Below are 16030 nucleotides of genomic sequence, written 5' to 3'. Positions count from 1 at the left end.
TACTGTTCCTGCCATGATGCAGGTAGCAACACCACCATTGTTTCAATCCACAATGTGGGCTGAATTGATTGGTTATGCTCCAGTACAGAGTGCAGTCAGCCTCCTCTATTATTATCACAAAAGATATGGACAACTGATGACCCAGGGCTTAATCCAGTTCCCACAGCAATTAATCTGGCCTCTGACTGTCCTACCAAATTTTAATCACATTGTGGTTTTTAAAAAAGTTGTGCACAAGAAAAGAGAAGTCCTTTTAAGTGACAAGATATCTCACACATTCATTTTATGTCTCTGTTCTGAATACTTTACATAGCATGTTATGTAATATGTAAGTGTACATATTTGTATGTAAAGCTATGCTATGCCTGGATACATGTGCTGCATCAATATGAAGCCCTTTGTTGTAGATGATACCAACTTGATAAGGACTATGACCACATATGAGAGAGTCAACTTATGCAACAAAGGACATTTCACTATCCGTGCTGTAGAATGTGTTTGTATTTATAGTAAACTTTTTGAAACACAGGTCTGTAACTAGGCATTAATAAAAAAAAATTAATTCCATCTTGCCAGTGAGATGAAGCACTGAAACTGTGTGAAGAACACTGAGGAAGAGGCATTGTGCAGTGGCAGAGCACATGCTTTGCAGTGGCAGAAGGTCCCAAGTTCAATCCCTGGTGTCTCCAAGTAGCAGGGTCATAGTCAGCCTAAAATTGAGGGAGAGAACCCCCCAAAAAAGGGGGGCAGAACTTTTTCTGTAATAACTTTTCTTGTAAAAAAAGATTTGGTGGCAAAAAAATATAATTAGGGGGCAGGGGTGGCCTAGCTCTGTGGGCTACAGGCCTGCCAAGTAGAGCTGGGAATGAAGCCATCTGAAGAGCTACTTCCAGGTTATGTAGACAATACTGAGCAATATGGACGACTAGCCTGACTCAGTATAAGGCTGTGAGCACATTAGTCACCTACAACAAAGAGTTTCCATTGGCCACACCTGGAGAGGCAATAAGTTGATCTGCTGATCAGCTGCAAATCTCTTTGAAGCTGAATTTTTTTTAAAAAAATGCACTCAAGCTGATCCCACCAGGTTTTAAGGTAAAAAGGAAGAGGCTGAGTAGCATCTTGTGCCCGTTTTCAGAAAAGAGAGGTGGCAGAACAGTGAGTGTGACTCTACACTAAGGCAGATTCATGTGTCTACTATTCCTGGTAATGGTCTTTGATTTTTAAAAAAGTATTAAATTGCATTGTAGCTGCTTTAATTTTTTTCTATGCATATTAACATTAGTGTTACTACTACCTTATCCGTTTGGTACTCTAATAGTGCAGTCATAATATAGGCTGTAAGAGAGACAGGGCTGTTAGTTCCTCCTTGCAGTTCAGTATGCAATATTCTTCCAGGCTCCTGGAATTCTCCATTGTGTTTCTGATGACTGACAATCCAAGCTGCTGTTGTCTCCAGTATAGTCGAATCAATATCTATGAATGGCTGAGCTTGAATGAAACTTTTTAACACAAAAGCCGATAACCTAGGGAGAAGTAATCAGTAAATACAAAGTTAAAACTTTTCACAGATCTAGTTATTTCTGATATAGCACAAAATTATTTTGGTTGCACCAGAGATACACAACTTAAGAGGTATCAAAAATATATGCACTGGAAGGCTTGTATGTGCTAACTGCATATGATGGACATAATTTGCATGCTACATATTGTCATGAACATATCTGGCCCTGTAAACTGTCTGAATTGGAGACCATATGGAAACCATATGCAGGCTCCACTGTGATCTTTAGAGGAAAAGCAAGCTCTGAGTGCAAATAGATAAATAAATTCTATTGGGCGAATATACTGGAGTTGTGCTACAAAGTTTTTTAAAAAAATCTCAAGGGTGAAATGTTCAAATCAGCCCTTAAATTAAAATATTTGGGAATGGCAGATGGCTTTTTCAGAGAGATCACTAATGTGCCAAATTACAGTGCAAGAACTACCATACAAAGCCAGAACAAGAACAGATGCTTCATCCTCCAAAAGTTGGAAGCAGCCAGCAACCAGGTGTTCCAACTTTTTACAGTCAGTTCATTGACTTTCCACACCTTTCCTTGAATTTATTTGGTGACCCACTTTACTCCCAGACCCACAAGTTGAGATTGCTCTTGTAGAAGCATGTGGGCAGCTGGGAATACGCCTAGGTAAAAGATGGGAAGGCAATGAAAGTTCTGATTGAAAATCCAGCAACAGGACACCTAGCATCAACATGGCATAGAGGTGCTATACTGGACTGTAGTGTAGCCATTCCAGAGCCTGCTCTCCATGGCTGAAATAATTAGGACTGTAATGATAATGGTGAAAAATTGCAACTAGGCTTAATTGGAGCTTACTGCTTCACCATGTTGTTTTCAGACTATGAAACAGGGCTTAGTTTTGGCAATTCTGTACTGGAGGAGGGGATCCTGAGAAATTTACTCACTTACTGGTGGTCATGGCAGGAGAGGCAGATGGCATTCAGTAGCACCCAGAAATCCATCTTTATCTTCTTCCCCCACACACACAAGTCACCAGAGGGAAGGCAAGAAGCAATGCCTTCACTCTAATTTGGCTTCAGACATCATCACTTAGCTGTGACATATTCATAAAGCCAAATCAGAGTTCAAACACTGTTTCTTTCCCTCACTCTAGCAACTTATGAGTAAAATCTCTTCCATGTCTGTATACTAGTGCTCAGAGTATGGGAAACAAACCGGACGAACTTGAACTGTTAATACAGGAGAATAAATATGACTTGATAGGTATAACTGAAACTTGGTGGGATGACTCCCATGACTAGAACACAGAGATTGAAGGATACAACCTGTTCAAAAAGAACAGAAGAAAGAGAAAGGGAGGCAGAGTCAAGCTATATGTTAAAAATATATATCCCTGCACAGAAATACAGGAGGATGAGCTTGGTAGCTCCACTGAGACTATCTGGATTAAAATAAATAGGACAAGGAATAAAAGGAACATGGTGGTTGGAGTCTACTACTGACCAACCAATCAAGGAGAAGATGAAGATGAAACTTTTGCAAAGCAAATTGCCAATGTTTCGAGGAGGCATGATATAGTAGTAATGGGGGACTTCAATTACCACAATATCTGTTGGGAGACAAATTCTGCCAAATACAGCCCCTCCAAGAAATCCTGACTTGTGTTGGAGATAACTTTCTCCTACAAAAAGTGGAGGAAGCAACTAGAGGATCAGCTATCCTTGACTTGATTCTAACCAACAGAAATGACTTGGTGGATGAAGTGGCAGTTACAGGAACTCTGGGAGAAAGTGACCATGCTATACTAGAGTTCTTGATTTTAAAGGAAGCAAAATCTGAGGGTAGCCATACGTGTACCCTGGACTTCAGGAAAGCAGATTTTAATAAACTCAGTACAATGATAAGTAAGATTCCATGGCAAGCAACCCCAATGAGAAAAGGAGTCCAAGATGGGTGGCAGTTTCTAAAAGAGGAAATTCTAAAGGCACAATGGCAAACAATTCTGTCAAGGAAAAAAGGGAGAAGATAGCAGAAAGAAGAAGCCAATGTGGCTTCACAGAAACCTTAGAGATCACCTGAAAACAAAAAAGGACACATACAGAAAGTGGAAGGAAGAGTACAGAAAGGTAGCATGGAATTGCAGGGATGGCATCAGGAAAGCTAAAGCTGAGAATGAGCTGAGGTTAGCGAAAGATGCCAAAAGCAACAAAAAAGCTTTCTTCGGGTACATCCATAGTAAAAGAGAGAGAAAATAAATGGTGGCACAGCTACTCAATGAGGATGGCAAAATGATAACAGATGACAAAGAAAAGGCAGAAGTACTCAGTTCCTACTTTAGCTCAGTCTTCTCCCAAAAAAGGGTCTATGACCCTCCTGGGAAACATGAAGAGGAAGGGGCAGGATTGCAGCTTGAGACTGATAGACAAATGCTCGAGGAATACCTAATCACTTTGAACGAGTTTAAATCTACAAGGCATGATGAACTGCATCCTAGAGTATTGAAGGAACTGGCTGAACTCTCTGAACCACTGTCTATTAACTTTGCCAAATCATGGAGGATGATTGAAGTGCCAGATAACTGAAGGAGGGCTAATGTTGTCCCAATCTTCAAAAAGCGACAAAAGGAGGAAGCTGGGAACTACAGACCAGTCAGCCTGGCATCAATCCCTGGGAAAATTCTGGAGCAGATTATAAAGCAGTCAATCTGTAAGCACCTTGAAAACAATGAAGTGATTACTAGAAGCCAACATGGATTTATCAAGAACAAATCCTGCCAAACTAATCTTATTTTATTTTTTGATTGGGTAACCTCCCTGGTAGACTGTGGGAATGCCATGGACATAATATATCGACCTCAGCAAAGCTTTTGACAAAGTGCCCCATGATATTCTGATTAGCAAGCTAGCTAAATGTGGGCTGAATGGAACAAATATTAGTGGAGCCACAGTTGGTTACAGAATCGTACTCAAACAGTGCTTATCAATTGTTCCATCTCAAACTGGAGGGAGGTAATGAGCGGAGTACTGCAGGGCTTGGTCCCGGGCCCTGTGCTCTTCAATATTTTCATTAATGACTTGGATGAGGAGGTGCAGGGAATGCTTATCAAATTTGCAGATGATACAAAATTGGGAGGGATAGCTAATACCTGGGAAGACAGAAACAAAATTCAAAGTGATCTTGATAGGCTAGAGCATTGGGCTGAAAACAACAGAATGAAATTTAACAGGGATAAGTGCAAAGTTCTACAGCTAGAAAAAAGAAACCAAATGTACAATTATAAGATGGGGGATACTTGGCTCAGCAATACTACGTGTGAGAAAGATCTTGGGATTGTTGTTGATCACAAGCTGAACATGAGCCAACAGTGTGATGTGGCTGCAAAAAAGGCAAATGCTATTTTAGGCTGCATTAACAGAAATATAGTTTCTAAATCGTGTGAAGTATTGGTTCCCATCTATTAGGCACTGGTTAGGCCTGAACTTGAGTATTGCATCCAGTTCTGGACACCACACTTTAAGAAAGATGCAGAGAAACTAGAACAGGTTCAGAAAAGGGCAACGAGGATGATCAGGGAACTGGAAACCAAGCCCTATGAGGAGAGACTGAAAGAACTGGGCATGTTTAGCCTTGAGAAGAGAAGACTGAGGGGAGATATGATAGCACTCTTCAAGGACTTGAAAGGTTGCCACACAGAGGAGGGCTACAATCTCTTCTTGATCATCCCAGAGTGCAGGACACGGAATAAGGGGCTGAAGTTGCAGAAAGGCAGATTTCAGCTGAATATCAGGAAAAGCTTCCTAACTGTTAGAGCAGTATGGCTATGGGACCAATTACCTAGGGAGGTGGTGGGCTCTCCGACACTGGAGGCATTCAAGAGGCAGCTAGACAGCCACCTGTTGGGTATGCTTTACCTTGGATTCCTGCATTGAGCAGGGTGTTGGACTTGATGGCCTTAGAGGACCCTTCCAACTCTATGGTTCTGTGATTCTAAATAAAGGGAGCAAATGCACTACAGTGAGTAAAATAAAGGGGGGAAAGGCAGTGTTGCAGGCAGTATGCCTCTGAATGCCAAATCACAAGTGGGGAAAGTGCTGTTGTACTCATGTCCTGCTTGCAGGGTTCTCATAGACATCTTGGCTGGCCACTGTGGGAACAGGATGCTGGACTAGATAGACCTTTGCCCTGATCCAGCAGGGGCCTTCTTATGTTATTGCCAAACTGCGCCGTTAGCAAGATCGCTGCCACTAGTAGAACAACAAATAGGAAGTGGCAGTGAAAAAGATGAGCAGGGGGGAATGTTTCATGAAATATTTTATTCCTCACCCCCTCCATGAAGCACCATTTCCAGGCCCAACAGTATCAGCTTTTAAAAAATGCCTCCAGTACAATTCACTCCTCACAGAAATCTTATTTGAAAAGGTTGATTTTTACAGTCTTTTTTTAAAAAAAGGTCTAAGTTGCATTTAAGGTTTGTAGGAAATAGCTCTTAAAAGAAGCTGAGAAACAATGGGCTTATAATTATTTTTATTATTATTATTCTTTTACATTTTTCCTATATTTTCTCTGAAATTTTTGAAACTGAACATCTGAGGATAAGATATACATTTTTCTCAGTGATAGCTGGGTTAGTTAGCATGTGTTTCTGTCAATATCATTTTGTCACATTTTGAGCCAGGGCAAGAGATGGTTTCATTTTCCCTCCCCTTTTTGCGCAATGCAAGAGAAATAACTATGCCAGCTCCAGAGCCGACATACTTTGGGGACAATTCTGTGGGCTTGTCAGAGGAAGAAAGGGGCTTTGGATCTTGACCATCCTGATACCAGAGCACACATACCCCCATTTGGCCCCCAAACACCAGAACACCAGCACTGGGGAATGCGGACTTTGGGAAGAGCCATAGCTTTGCATGCAGCAGGTCTCAGGCTCAATCTCCGGCATCTCCAGGTAAGGGTGGGAATGTCCCCTGCCTGAATCCCTGCAGAGCCACTGCCAGTCAGCACAGACAATACTGAACTGCTCTGACTTGTCATAAGGCAGCTTCCTATGTTCCCCAGCTGTGGGACATCTATGCCAGCAGAGCTTTCCATGGCTGTACCAAGGGGTCTCCGGCACCATAGGTGTTATCCCACCCATAGACTCCTCTCTGCCAGCTGCTTAGCACTTCTTTCCTATAGTATGGATTGTTATGCGCAGTCCCTCAGCCAGCCTTCCACTGGCTGCAGGATTGCAGCCTTAGCTTATTATTTATTCTAAATATATTTATGCCACCATTCCAAACATCGAAGCAGCCAACAAATCAAGAGAATACAGAAATCAATTAATAGAAATTATGGTTTGTGTATTGTGTTTATCAGACTGAAGTGTCTCCATACCTCATTGTGGGTTGTAATTATTTTTAAAATGAATTTTAAATTTTAAAAAACACCTTAGAATAGTACAATCATAACCTTGTAACTGCTGACAGAACAAGAAATAAGGAAGGTTTTCTAACCTCCCTTAGAGAGAATATTCTGCAGCCTTGGGGCAACTGCAATAAAGCCCTGCTCCTTGAAATTGATGTTCTTACCTAGCAAAGAAAAGACACTTGAAGTAAACTTCTACCCACATATGGTAGCTAATGTGGGGACTCACACACAGAACAAGCACCCTTGAAGGTCCATGAGTTCCAGGCCACGAAGAAATTTTAAAACGTAAGGACCAGCACCTTCAGTTCACCCCAAAAGTCAAGCGGTGGGATGTGTCGGGACACTGTCCCATTCCTTTTTCTGCAGGCGGCCCCCTGCCAGCCCCCTCTGATCAGCCACACCCCCGATACACACTACAGAGAAGGAGGAGGCAGGAGAGGAAGGGGATGTTCAGGCCAATTGATATAGCAGAGGCCTTGCAACAGCCTCTCTGAGGAGGGCCAGCCAGCAGAGAAAGAACAGGAGGTGGAAGTGCCACACCATGCAGGGCAAAAGGCAGGCTGCAGGCTGGGGTGGGTGAAAAATCCACTTAATTCTGACAGAAGGAGGTCAGAATTAAGCAGATATTCACCCACCCCAGCCTATAGCCTGTCTCTTGCCCCATGCAGTGTGGCACCTCCTCTTCCTGTTCCTCTTTCTCCTCCATGGTCTGGTGCTGCTGGGGAGGCTATTGTTGCAGCCTCTGCTCTATCAGTTGGCCTGGGGGGGGGCTTCTTTTCCTGCCGCCTCCTTCTCCATGGTGTGTGGCAGGTGACAGATTGGAGGAGGCAGGAAGGGGGTGAGGCCAGACCAGGGACAGCAGAGATTAGGTGGCAGCAGCAGACCTCTCGTGGGCCCAGCCAAGGAGAAGCAGAATGATTTCCGGTGCCTAGCTGCTTGTCCCGAGGAGGAGGAGGAGCAGTGGTGCAAGGGGAGAGCTAGGGAGGGCTCCGTTTGCAGCAGCAGTGCACCTTTCTTCTCTTCAGTCCTCCTACATCCCCACCATGTCTGTGAGGAAACAAGGTGGGTGGGTGAGTGAGTGAGCAAGGCTGATGCCAGCCCCTCCTCCTCCTTCTGGTGGCGAGGAGGGCAGATCAGCAATGCTGGCAAATCTGCTGTGTGTGAGTGAGTGAGTGAGTGAGTGAATGAGTGGGGGGGCTGCGAGGGGGCATGGCTGCCTGTGGGAGTGAGGCTGCCTAAGGGGTGTGGTATGAAAGGAACCTGCACTTTTAAATTTGCCACTACACTACTGTAGCTGAACAAATGCTCTTGCCTCCTGATATCCATTTTGCATCATCCAAGTTGTCCAAGAGCAGCAGCACCACAAACACTGCATTGCAATAACAGCCTAAAGATTTAAAAGCATGCCTATGTACAGTAAACAATAATCCTTCCTCTTTAGGAAAGGGCAGAGCCCATAGCAATAAATGCAGTTGGTTCTAAGCTACACAGAACACTACTATTCTGCAATGCAGGGGTCAGCAGCATCCCTCACACCTGCTTGGAGGAGAAGAGACTCCATTACATCCCATCCATTACAGATAACTGAAGCCCTGCAGATCACTTGTATCGCCAGATATTGATGATAGGCACCCAACCCAAATCTTTCCCAGTGGCTCCCTGTCGATGCTGAATAACATAAGTGACAGTACTGAACCAACTATTTACTGCATATCTATGTGGAAAAGCAACATACAAAGTAGTAGTGATGATGATAATGAAAAAGCCACTCAACTATTTTCAGTAATGAAATTATCTGTTAACATGAGTGTTGACAGATGTACACACACACACATGTTCAAATATTTATATATGTTAGGGATAATGGAAATCGAGCAGTTAATGTGTATAACAAACAGCCATTGTACACATTTACCAAACCTCATGGAGAACGTGCACATAATCCATCCATGAAGAGGGAATTGTGCACATTTCCTGATAATTATGCATAATTGGGGAATGTGCATATCTTGACTGCAGTTTGTACATTCTCTTGTTGTTGTTGTTGTTAATTTATTGGTTTTATACCCCACCTTCCTCCCAAACAAGCCCAAGGTGGCAAACATTAAAAAAACAATTTAACAGGAAAAACAAAAGCATTCTGCACTAGCTGCAGCCTCTGAACTGTTTTTCAAGGGCAGCCTCACATACAGCGCATTACAACAGTCCACATGGGAAGCATGGACAACTGAGGACAGCTATCTCGGCCAAGGAACAGCCATAGCTGGCGATTCAGTCACAGCCACAGAAACCACTGGGGACTCTAGTGACAAGTTGGAATCCAGGAGTACTCCCTGACTGCAACCCTGTTCCTTCATTATGTATAATCCCCAACATTCAAGATGTGAATCATATGTTGACTGAATTCTGTACACGCTCTGGGCAATACACAAAAACTGCATGACAGTACCTAGCACATGGACACAGGTGTAGAATTCCAGCTTTGAGAATTATAATAACTTAAGGCTGACGCATGACTTTGGTTTTGGCAGTTGGTTGCTGTATCAAAATGTAATTGATGCTTTAAAATACATTTTAAGCCTATGTTGTTTATTGGATGGGTGTGTGCATCAGAGCACTTACCATGTACTCCCAGAGTTGTCACTGTTTCCAAAAGCACTGAAAGAGCCATCATTTCTTTGGTACAGAAGCTCTCTCTGGTAGCCTGGAGAAATGAAATATGAGCACAGCATTGTATGGGCAGCTGAGATGAGTTCATAGAGTAGGTTTACAACCGCCTCAATAGGCACCCATTGCAGGCTAAATGTCTAACGTTATAAGAGATGAAATGCTACACATGTTAGGTTGAATACTATGTCTCAATTGCAATATAGTACAATAATTGCCTTATAAGAGGCAAGAATCATGAACATTTCCTTATAAAAGCTCACATTATCAAATAGCTAATGCATTAAATGTGGACAATGTAACAGGAGTGCAAACTGGCATAATATACAGACAGAATGTGAACACTGATTTGTAAAAATATGAAGGATCATATAAGGAGATTTTATTATTAACTAATTCAATAGCACCTTTTCGGGGCAAAGAATTGAACTCATTCATAATCAAGCCCAATTATTATTCCCATTGTTACCAAACAGCTTCTGTTTTCAACAGAACAGCATTTACCCAGGGACCTTTACTGGTTAGGTGAAATGCAAAATCTACTTTTCCAGTTCAAAACTGTATCCAGTGGATTACGCTGGTCTTTTACTTTTCAGCATGTACATGAGCAGTTAAAGTGAGTGACTTGCGTATTCTTACAAACAGAATCATTACTTGAACCCTGACAATCCCACATACAGTATCTACATTTCCTATTACCAAATCAGTGTAAAACTTTGTAAAAAAAGAAAAGGCCTAGTTATATTTGGGCCAGCTCTGCTTCTGATATGGTGAAAGTAATTAGTGGAAGAGAGAAGTGACCATCTTGCCTTGCAAGTGGGTCACTATTGCAAACCAGGAAGGAGAGGGGCAAGGCAATGGGGAGGTTGGCACTGTGCAAACACACCAGTGGAGCCAATCTGGTGCTTCCTCCAGTGTGTTTGCAGTGTACTGACTAGTGCACTTCTGGAAGTGAGACAGATGTGGAAATGTTTAGGAAAAAGAAAACTGATCAACCCAGATAAAGGATGCAACTCTCTTAGCACCTCTTTAACAAACAGAGCTAAAATAATAAAATTAGAGGGCTTGCCTTGAAAATATCATCTGTCCTAGTCCAGATGTCTATCATAAGAAGCAGGATTATTCATACATTAAGTTCAGAGCTTGGAAAAGTTACTTTTTTGAACTACAGCTCACATCAGCCCAATCCAGTGGCCACGCTGGCTGGGGCTGATGGGAGTTGTAGTTCAAAAAAGTAACTTTTCCAAGCTCTGATTAAGTTACATCATCCATACCACATATTACCACATCACTCCTCTACAAATACATACACACACACACACAGTGACATACATGTAAAACAAAATGGCCAAGAGGGAAACATTTAGATGCACTACAACGAAAACATTTGTAATGTATTTCGATAAAAACAAAATAGAGTCAATCCCTGCAATGTATAGACTGAAATCATACCAACCCATATAATACCACTTAGCAGGAAGTATTTCTAAAAATGTGTTTTTTTAAAAATAGTTGTATGAAGTAATCAAATGATTGAATAAATTAACCCTTAGGAACACCTGGGCTGTCTCAAAGGATCATTTTAATCTGTGTGAATCAAAAAATAATTTAGGGTCACTTAATATTTCACAGTGAACCTGGTTAGAGATAAAATCCCTGTATGAAAATACAAGTTTACCTTGTGACTATTTTTGTGACATGAGAACATAATACACATTATGATGCTACCAAAAGAAGAATGAGAACTGGACCTATTGGAGAGGTCAAGAAACCATTATTTTAAACTACAGATGGATTTATATTAAAACATTAGGGGGAATAGTCAGAGACATTTCACAGTTTACACAAAACCAAACCTGGGTTTTCAAACAAGCAAACATGCAACAGGAAACTGCTGCCAATCACCTTTGCCTGAGGAGCGCCCCTATACAATACCTGTGTTTGTTGCATTGACATTTTACGTTTTTAGACATATTATTCCTTTAAAAAAGAATGTAATGCATGAAATGGCCATTAAGCCTTTAAGGATAAGGGTGAGCAGTTGTCAAATGAACTGCAATCCTAAACACACTTATTAGGGTGTAAGCACCATCAAATACAAGTTACTTCAGAGCAAACGTGTAAGATTGAACTTTTAGGGATGTTTTAGGAAGGGGCATAGTACACTGTTTGAAAGGCCTTCCAACTTTAAAATGTTAAAAAGTTGCATTTCTTTTATAGACAATGTAACATAACAAAAAGCTATTCATAACCATCAAGAAAAGGAAAGAAAAAAAATTGTAAAGACTGTTTTGGAGCCTTTACTTTTTAGGAATTCAGACATAAAGTTTCTTTTGTTATATTGGGTAGCCTACTAACATGGAGTATAAAAGAATATGTATAAATATTAGTCTTTTTTAAAAGACCCATAAGAAGCAAACAACCAAAACAAAACAAGATGGAGAAAGGTATTTTTCTGTTTTAAAATTAAAACTATTCCATGATAGCACTTATTTTGGCCAGAAAAGAATGCTAAGAAACATTGCTTTAAATCCCAAAGCCAAGCATGATTTAAGCTAAACAATGCATCACTGAATGACAAATTTAACCATTACAGTTATGACTCATTTAAAAATAGCTTTAATAAAACTTTTTGGAGAACTTAAAAACATTATGATAGTATAAATCAATCTACAGGGAGTGACAGATTGCTTGCAAACTTCAAAGAAGTTGCTTAAAAAACAGATGTTCATTATTTTTGAAACTAACTGTGTAACTTTAGGGTGGCCAAAGCCTAGTTGTCAGGCCAAATGCAACCCATGGAGTTCAGCAAAGCAAACAAAACCGTTTCTATTGTTGGTGGCCTTTGTTTCTTCTTTGTGGGAGACTGATCTGGGATGAGAGTCCAAATTTAATTGTAACATGACACTACCAAAGTCAACAATCTTAGACTAGAGATTAAAATTTGGCCAGTTGTGTTCAAAAAGGATGCAACCTGTGCAACTTGGACATCAGGACTGTGCAGGCTGCAATTCTACTCAAGTACAGAAAAAGCAGATAACATGGTACTGGGTGCAAAATCCAGCATCCTGACATTCTCAGGGTTTTTTTTCTAACTTTCTAGTAGTGTTATGGTTGTGAAGAAATGGTTAAGATGAGTATCTTTTGAAGATATGCTTAAACTATGTGTGTGAGCAATGCAAAATTTGGATTACCTTGCTACAGAATTTGAGGAAGGTGTTACACACTGTCCTGGTTATTTCTTATTGTAACAGCTACTGTTGACAAGCTTTTAGGGTTCACAGAGATTTTCTCAGAATGAATAAGAAAGCTAACGTGAACTTAATGGATCTATCAAATCTGATTCTGACACAGCATTCCTGGCTTCATAAACATTTCGGCTTTCAAGTACTCTGTGAAGCTTGTAAATTACAGTCTTTCATCAACACAGATTTGTCCAAGGCCTCATTTTTATCATCACTATGAAACAGAGAGAACCATTTACCAGGTGATAATTTAATACAATATACATGTAACTGCCTGGTCAGCTAGTCATCTTTACACCCTGCCAGGTATTTTGAAGATAAATTTTACTGCACATCAACATCCAATCAAGAATCCAGAGAATCAGGAAAATAGTAATTTTTTCCTCACTAACTGGATGTTGCAGATAACCAATTTACCAAATCATTAAATATGCATCATGAAATGTTACCACTTCATAAATGGTCATCTGTATTCAGCCTATGTTTCCTATTCTGCGGGACAGCACCAGTACAACTGTGCCAAATACTGTCCAAACAAAAGGACCAACACTGGCAACTGACCATCTTCATATGATGACAGATTGGCAGTGCTTCTCTGGATGAAAGCAGGGACAATGTATCTTCTCCATGGTCTGCTGCAAAAGGATGGGTGGAAACTCAGACTTGGCCAGCCTCTTGACCTTAGAATGGCATACATCAATACATCTGGATATTGTGTGGATGCAGGGGCTTGCTGGAAAATGTGTATGACTGTCTACCTACCATTTTATACCACTTCATTCCAGATTTTTAGCTCAACTTCCTTAGCTTATATCTCTCCAAAGATTAATCTTCAAGGCAGCGGGAACCACAAGTTTGCAAGTGCAGCCTGCACCTGCAATGTCTCAATAGGGTGGTTCAGATGCCCCCAAAAGTTTTGAAAGAACATGTGATATCACGTGATAAACCGCAAGTAAACAGCCTATTGACAGATAAGGAGTTCATGCAGCTTGTGTCACACGTCTGAGCCATGGATGAGGCACAAAGAAGGCAAACACAATCCATGCAGGAGGTGTCAGCTTCCGTGCAACATCATGATTTCTCCCAGAAAACAGCTTCCCAGGCTCCCTCTTCTAGGATGAAATTCTAGTGTAGGGATACAAGAAACGTTATAGAAACTCACAATAGATGGCAGGTGCTTCTCCAAAAACATATTCCTACCTTCTCTCATATATGACACAGCTTTTGATTTAAGGTTGGACTTTGGATCTCCTGTTTTAGTCATATAATCCAGAACATAAATATTAGGTGCAAAATTGATCATGTTTTGTTCCCCACAGCCATAAGGCATCTTGATCAGTGACTCCAAACCACTAATAGAAGGACCAAGGATGTCACCTGAAAGATACAGTACAAAAGACAACATAATGGAAATGCCAACATCAGCAATGTAGAAGCTTGAGCTAGCCACCTGTTAGTTTTCTTTTAAACTCAAGGGAAAAAAATGATTGGCACTAAAGGATATCCTAATATATGCATGCACTTGTATGAGGCTGTCACACAATAACTTAAATTATCGTGCATATGGACTATTATACATCTGCCGGTAATGGGGATCCAGTAAATGGGCTGGGAGCATTTAAGGATGCAGTATTCCTGAAGCTTAGCAAGCGTGGATCCAATTAGTTCCGTGGATAGAAGGCCACTAGAAGCTCTATATAAAGAGCAGAATATAAGTATGTATGCTAAAATAACTACAGAGCTATGCTAGTTTATTAATAATCAAAAAGGGAGCTGAAATTAATCAGTTACAAGAGAAATACCTTGCAGAATATTTCCTTTTGATTGACCTTGAACAATTCCACCTATTCCAAACCACTCATGACACCATACCAATAACAAAATAACTTGCATGCTGATTAATTCAGCAATCAGTAAGAACCTTTATTTGCCAGTAGGTATCCAAATCAAACTATGAAGAGGAATGAAATGCTTACCAACAACTGTGACTTGTACTCTTTCACTGCCAGGCACAACATCAGAGGGAAAAGTGAAATTCAGTGTTTCTGCTGTAAATCCTACTCTTTTGGACAGATCCAAAAGAACTGTCTGTGAATGAGACTGTTCCAATCCCTCAGCCTATAAAAAATAAACAAAAACGAGAGTCATGTCCAATAATTATTAGGTATGTTAATAATTGTATGTGCATGTGTCCCAATATTAGGAGCCTCTACAGCTCTCAAGCTGCAATTCTATACCTACGGAACTCAATGCAACTTATTTCTGAGTAGACATCTATAGGACTGCACTGGAAGTGCTGATATTGAAAAATGAAGCAAAAATGTAACAAATGTAACAATAAATCTTCCCATGGATATTTGTTTCACAAGAGCTGATATATTACTTATCAGAATTGTGTCTCATGGAAGAGGCAGTTGGCGGTATTTGGAAAAGCAATGGGTGTATTTAACCGTTTTCCTGCCTGTAGCTGTCTGCTCCAAAATTCCATGTTTGTTTCTGAAGCAACAAGGTTGATGCACAGGTACAACATTGTGAAATTGCTTGCAACATTAGCTCAATCCCACAATTCATGATAAAATGTCAATGCAGATGGTCATTGTTGTCCCTTTCTGTTATATTTCTGGCACACTGTGTTATGTGACAGGGGCTTTAGAATGTTTGTGTGTCATTTATTGCTTAAAAAAACTTGCCATAAACTAATTATCTAAACAGCTCTTGACTACAGCTTTTAACAGTGCTTTATGCATTCCATGAACAGCTTATGTAAATTAGGGTGGCTTTAAATTACCTTTACTAATACTTTCTGTAGGAGAGCATCAGAAGCAATGCTTGATATTGCTGTCACTCTGATTGGAATCTCTCCAATTTGTTTTGGCTTGATTGGAAAAATGACAGTCTTCCCTTCTTCACTTGGTACCCATACTGATCGATGGTTTCCCATGGCAATGAGATCATTAGAAACAATAAGAATTTCAAATGTGTCACTTGTATCAAGGGTCACCGTAACCTACAAAAAAAAAAGTAGTTAATTAACTCTTTCTGCTACTAGCAAACACATTTAATAGGACATTTACTGGGAGGCACAGAAAGGATCTCACCTAGATATATATTGTATTTTATGTATTTTAATTGTATTTTATGTATTTTATTTTAATGTTTTTGTGATTTTACTGCTTACAATTTTATTAT

General features: G+C 40.6%; 1 protein-coding gene across 3 annotated transcripts in view; it reads right to left on the bottom strand.

The window, feature by feature from the left end:
- The window catches only part of CD109 (CD109 molecule), a 148956-nt gene that overhangs the window by 54197 nt on the left and 78729 nt on the right, over positions 1 to 16030 (bottom strand). For all 3 annotated transcript variants that reach the window (XR_009762180.1, XM_061623137.1, XM_061623138.1), the window contains exons 21-25: positions 15630 to 15848; positions 14818 to 14959; positions 14042 to 14218; positions 9552 to 9633; positions 1298 to 1526 (exon numbers count right to left, since the gene is read on the bottom strand). Coding sequence is in view for 2 of the 3 variants with exons in the window: in XM_061623137.1 (XP_061479121.1) it covers positions 1298 to 1526; positions 9552 to 9633; positions 14042 to 14218; positions 14818 to 14959; positions 15630 to 15848 (849 nt within the window). In the remaining variant the exon portion in view is untranslated. The remainder of the gene's footprint in view (positions 1 to 1297; positions 1527 to 9551; positions 9634 to 14041; positions 14219 to 14817; positions 14960 to 15629; positions 15849 to 16030) is intronic.

Source organism: Rhineura floridana, chromosome 4, assembly GCF_030035675.1.
Source record: "Rhineura floridana isolate rRhiFlo1 chromosome 4, rRhiFlo1.hap2, whole genome shotgun sequence".
NCBI classification, from domain to species: domain Eukaryota; kingdom Metazoa; phylum Chordata; class Lepidosauria; order Squamata; family Rhineuridae; genus Rhineura; species Rhineura floridana.
The sequence above is the reverse complement of the archived record's forward strand: the minus strand, read 5'-3'. Positions and strand labels throughout refer to the sequence as shown.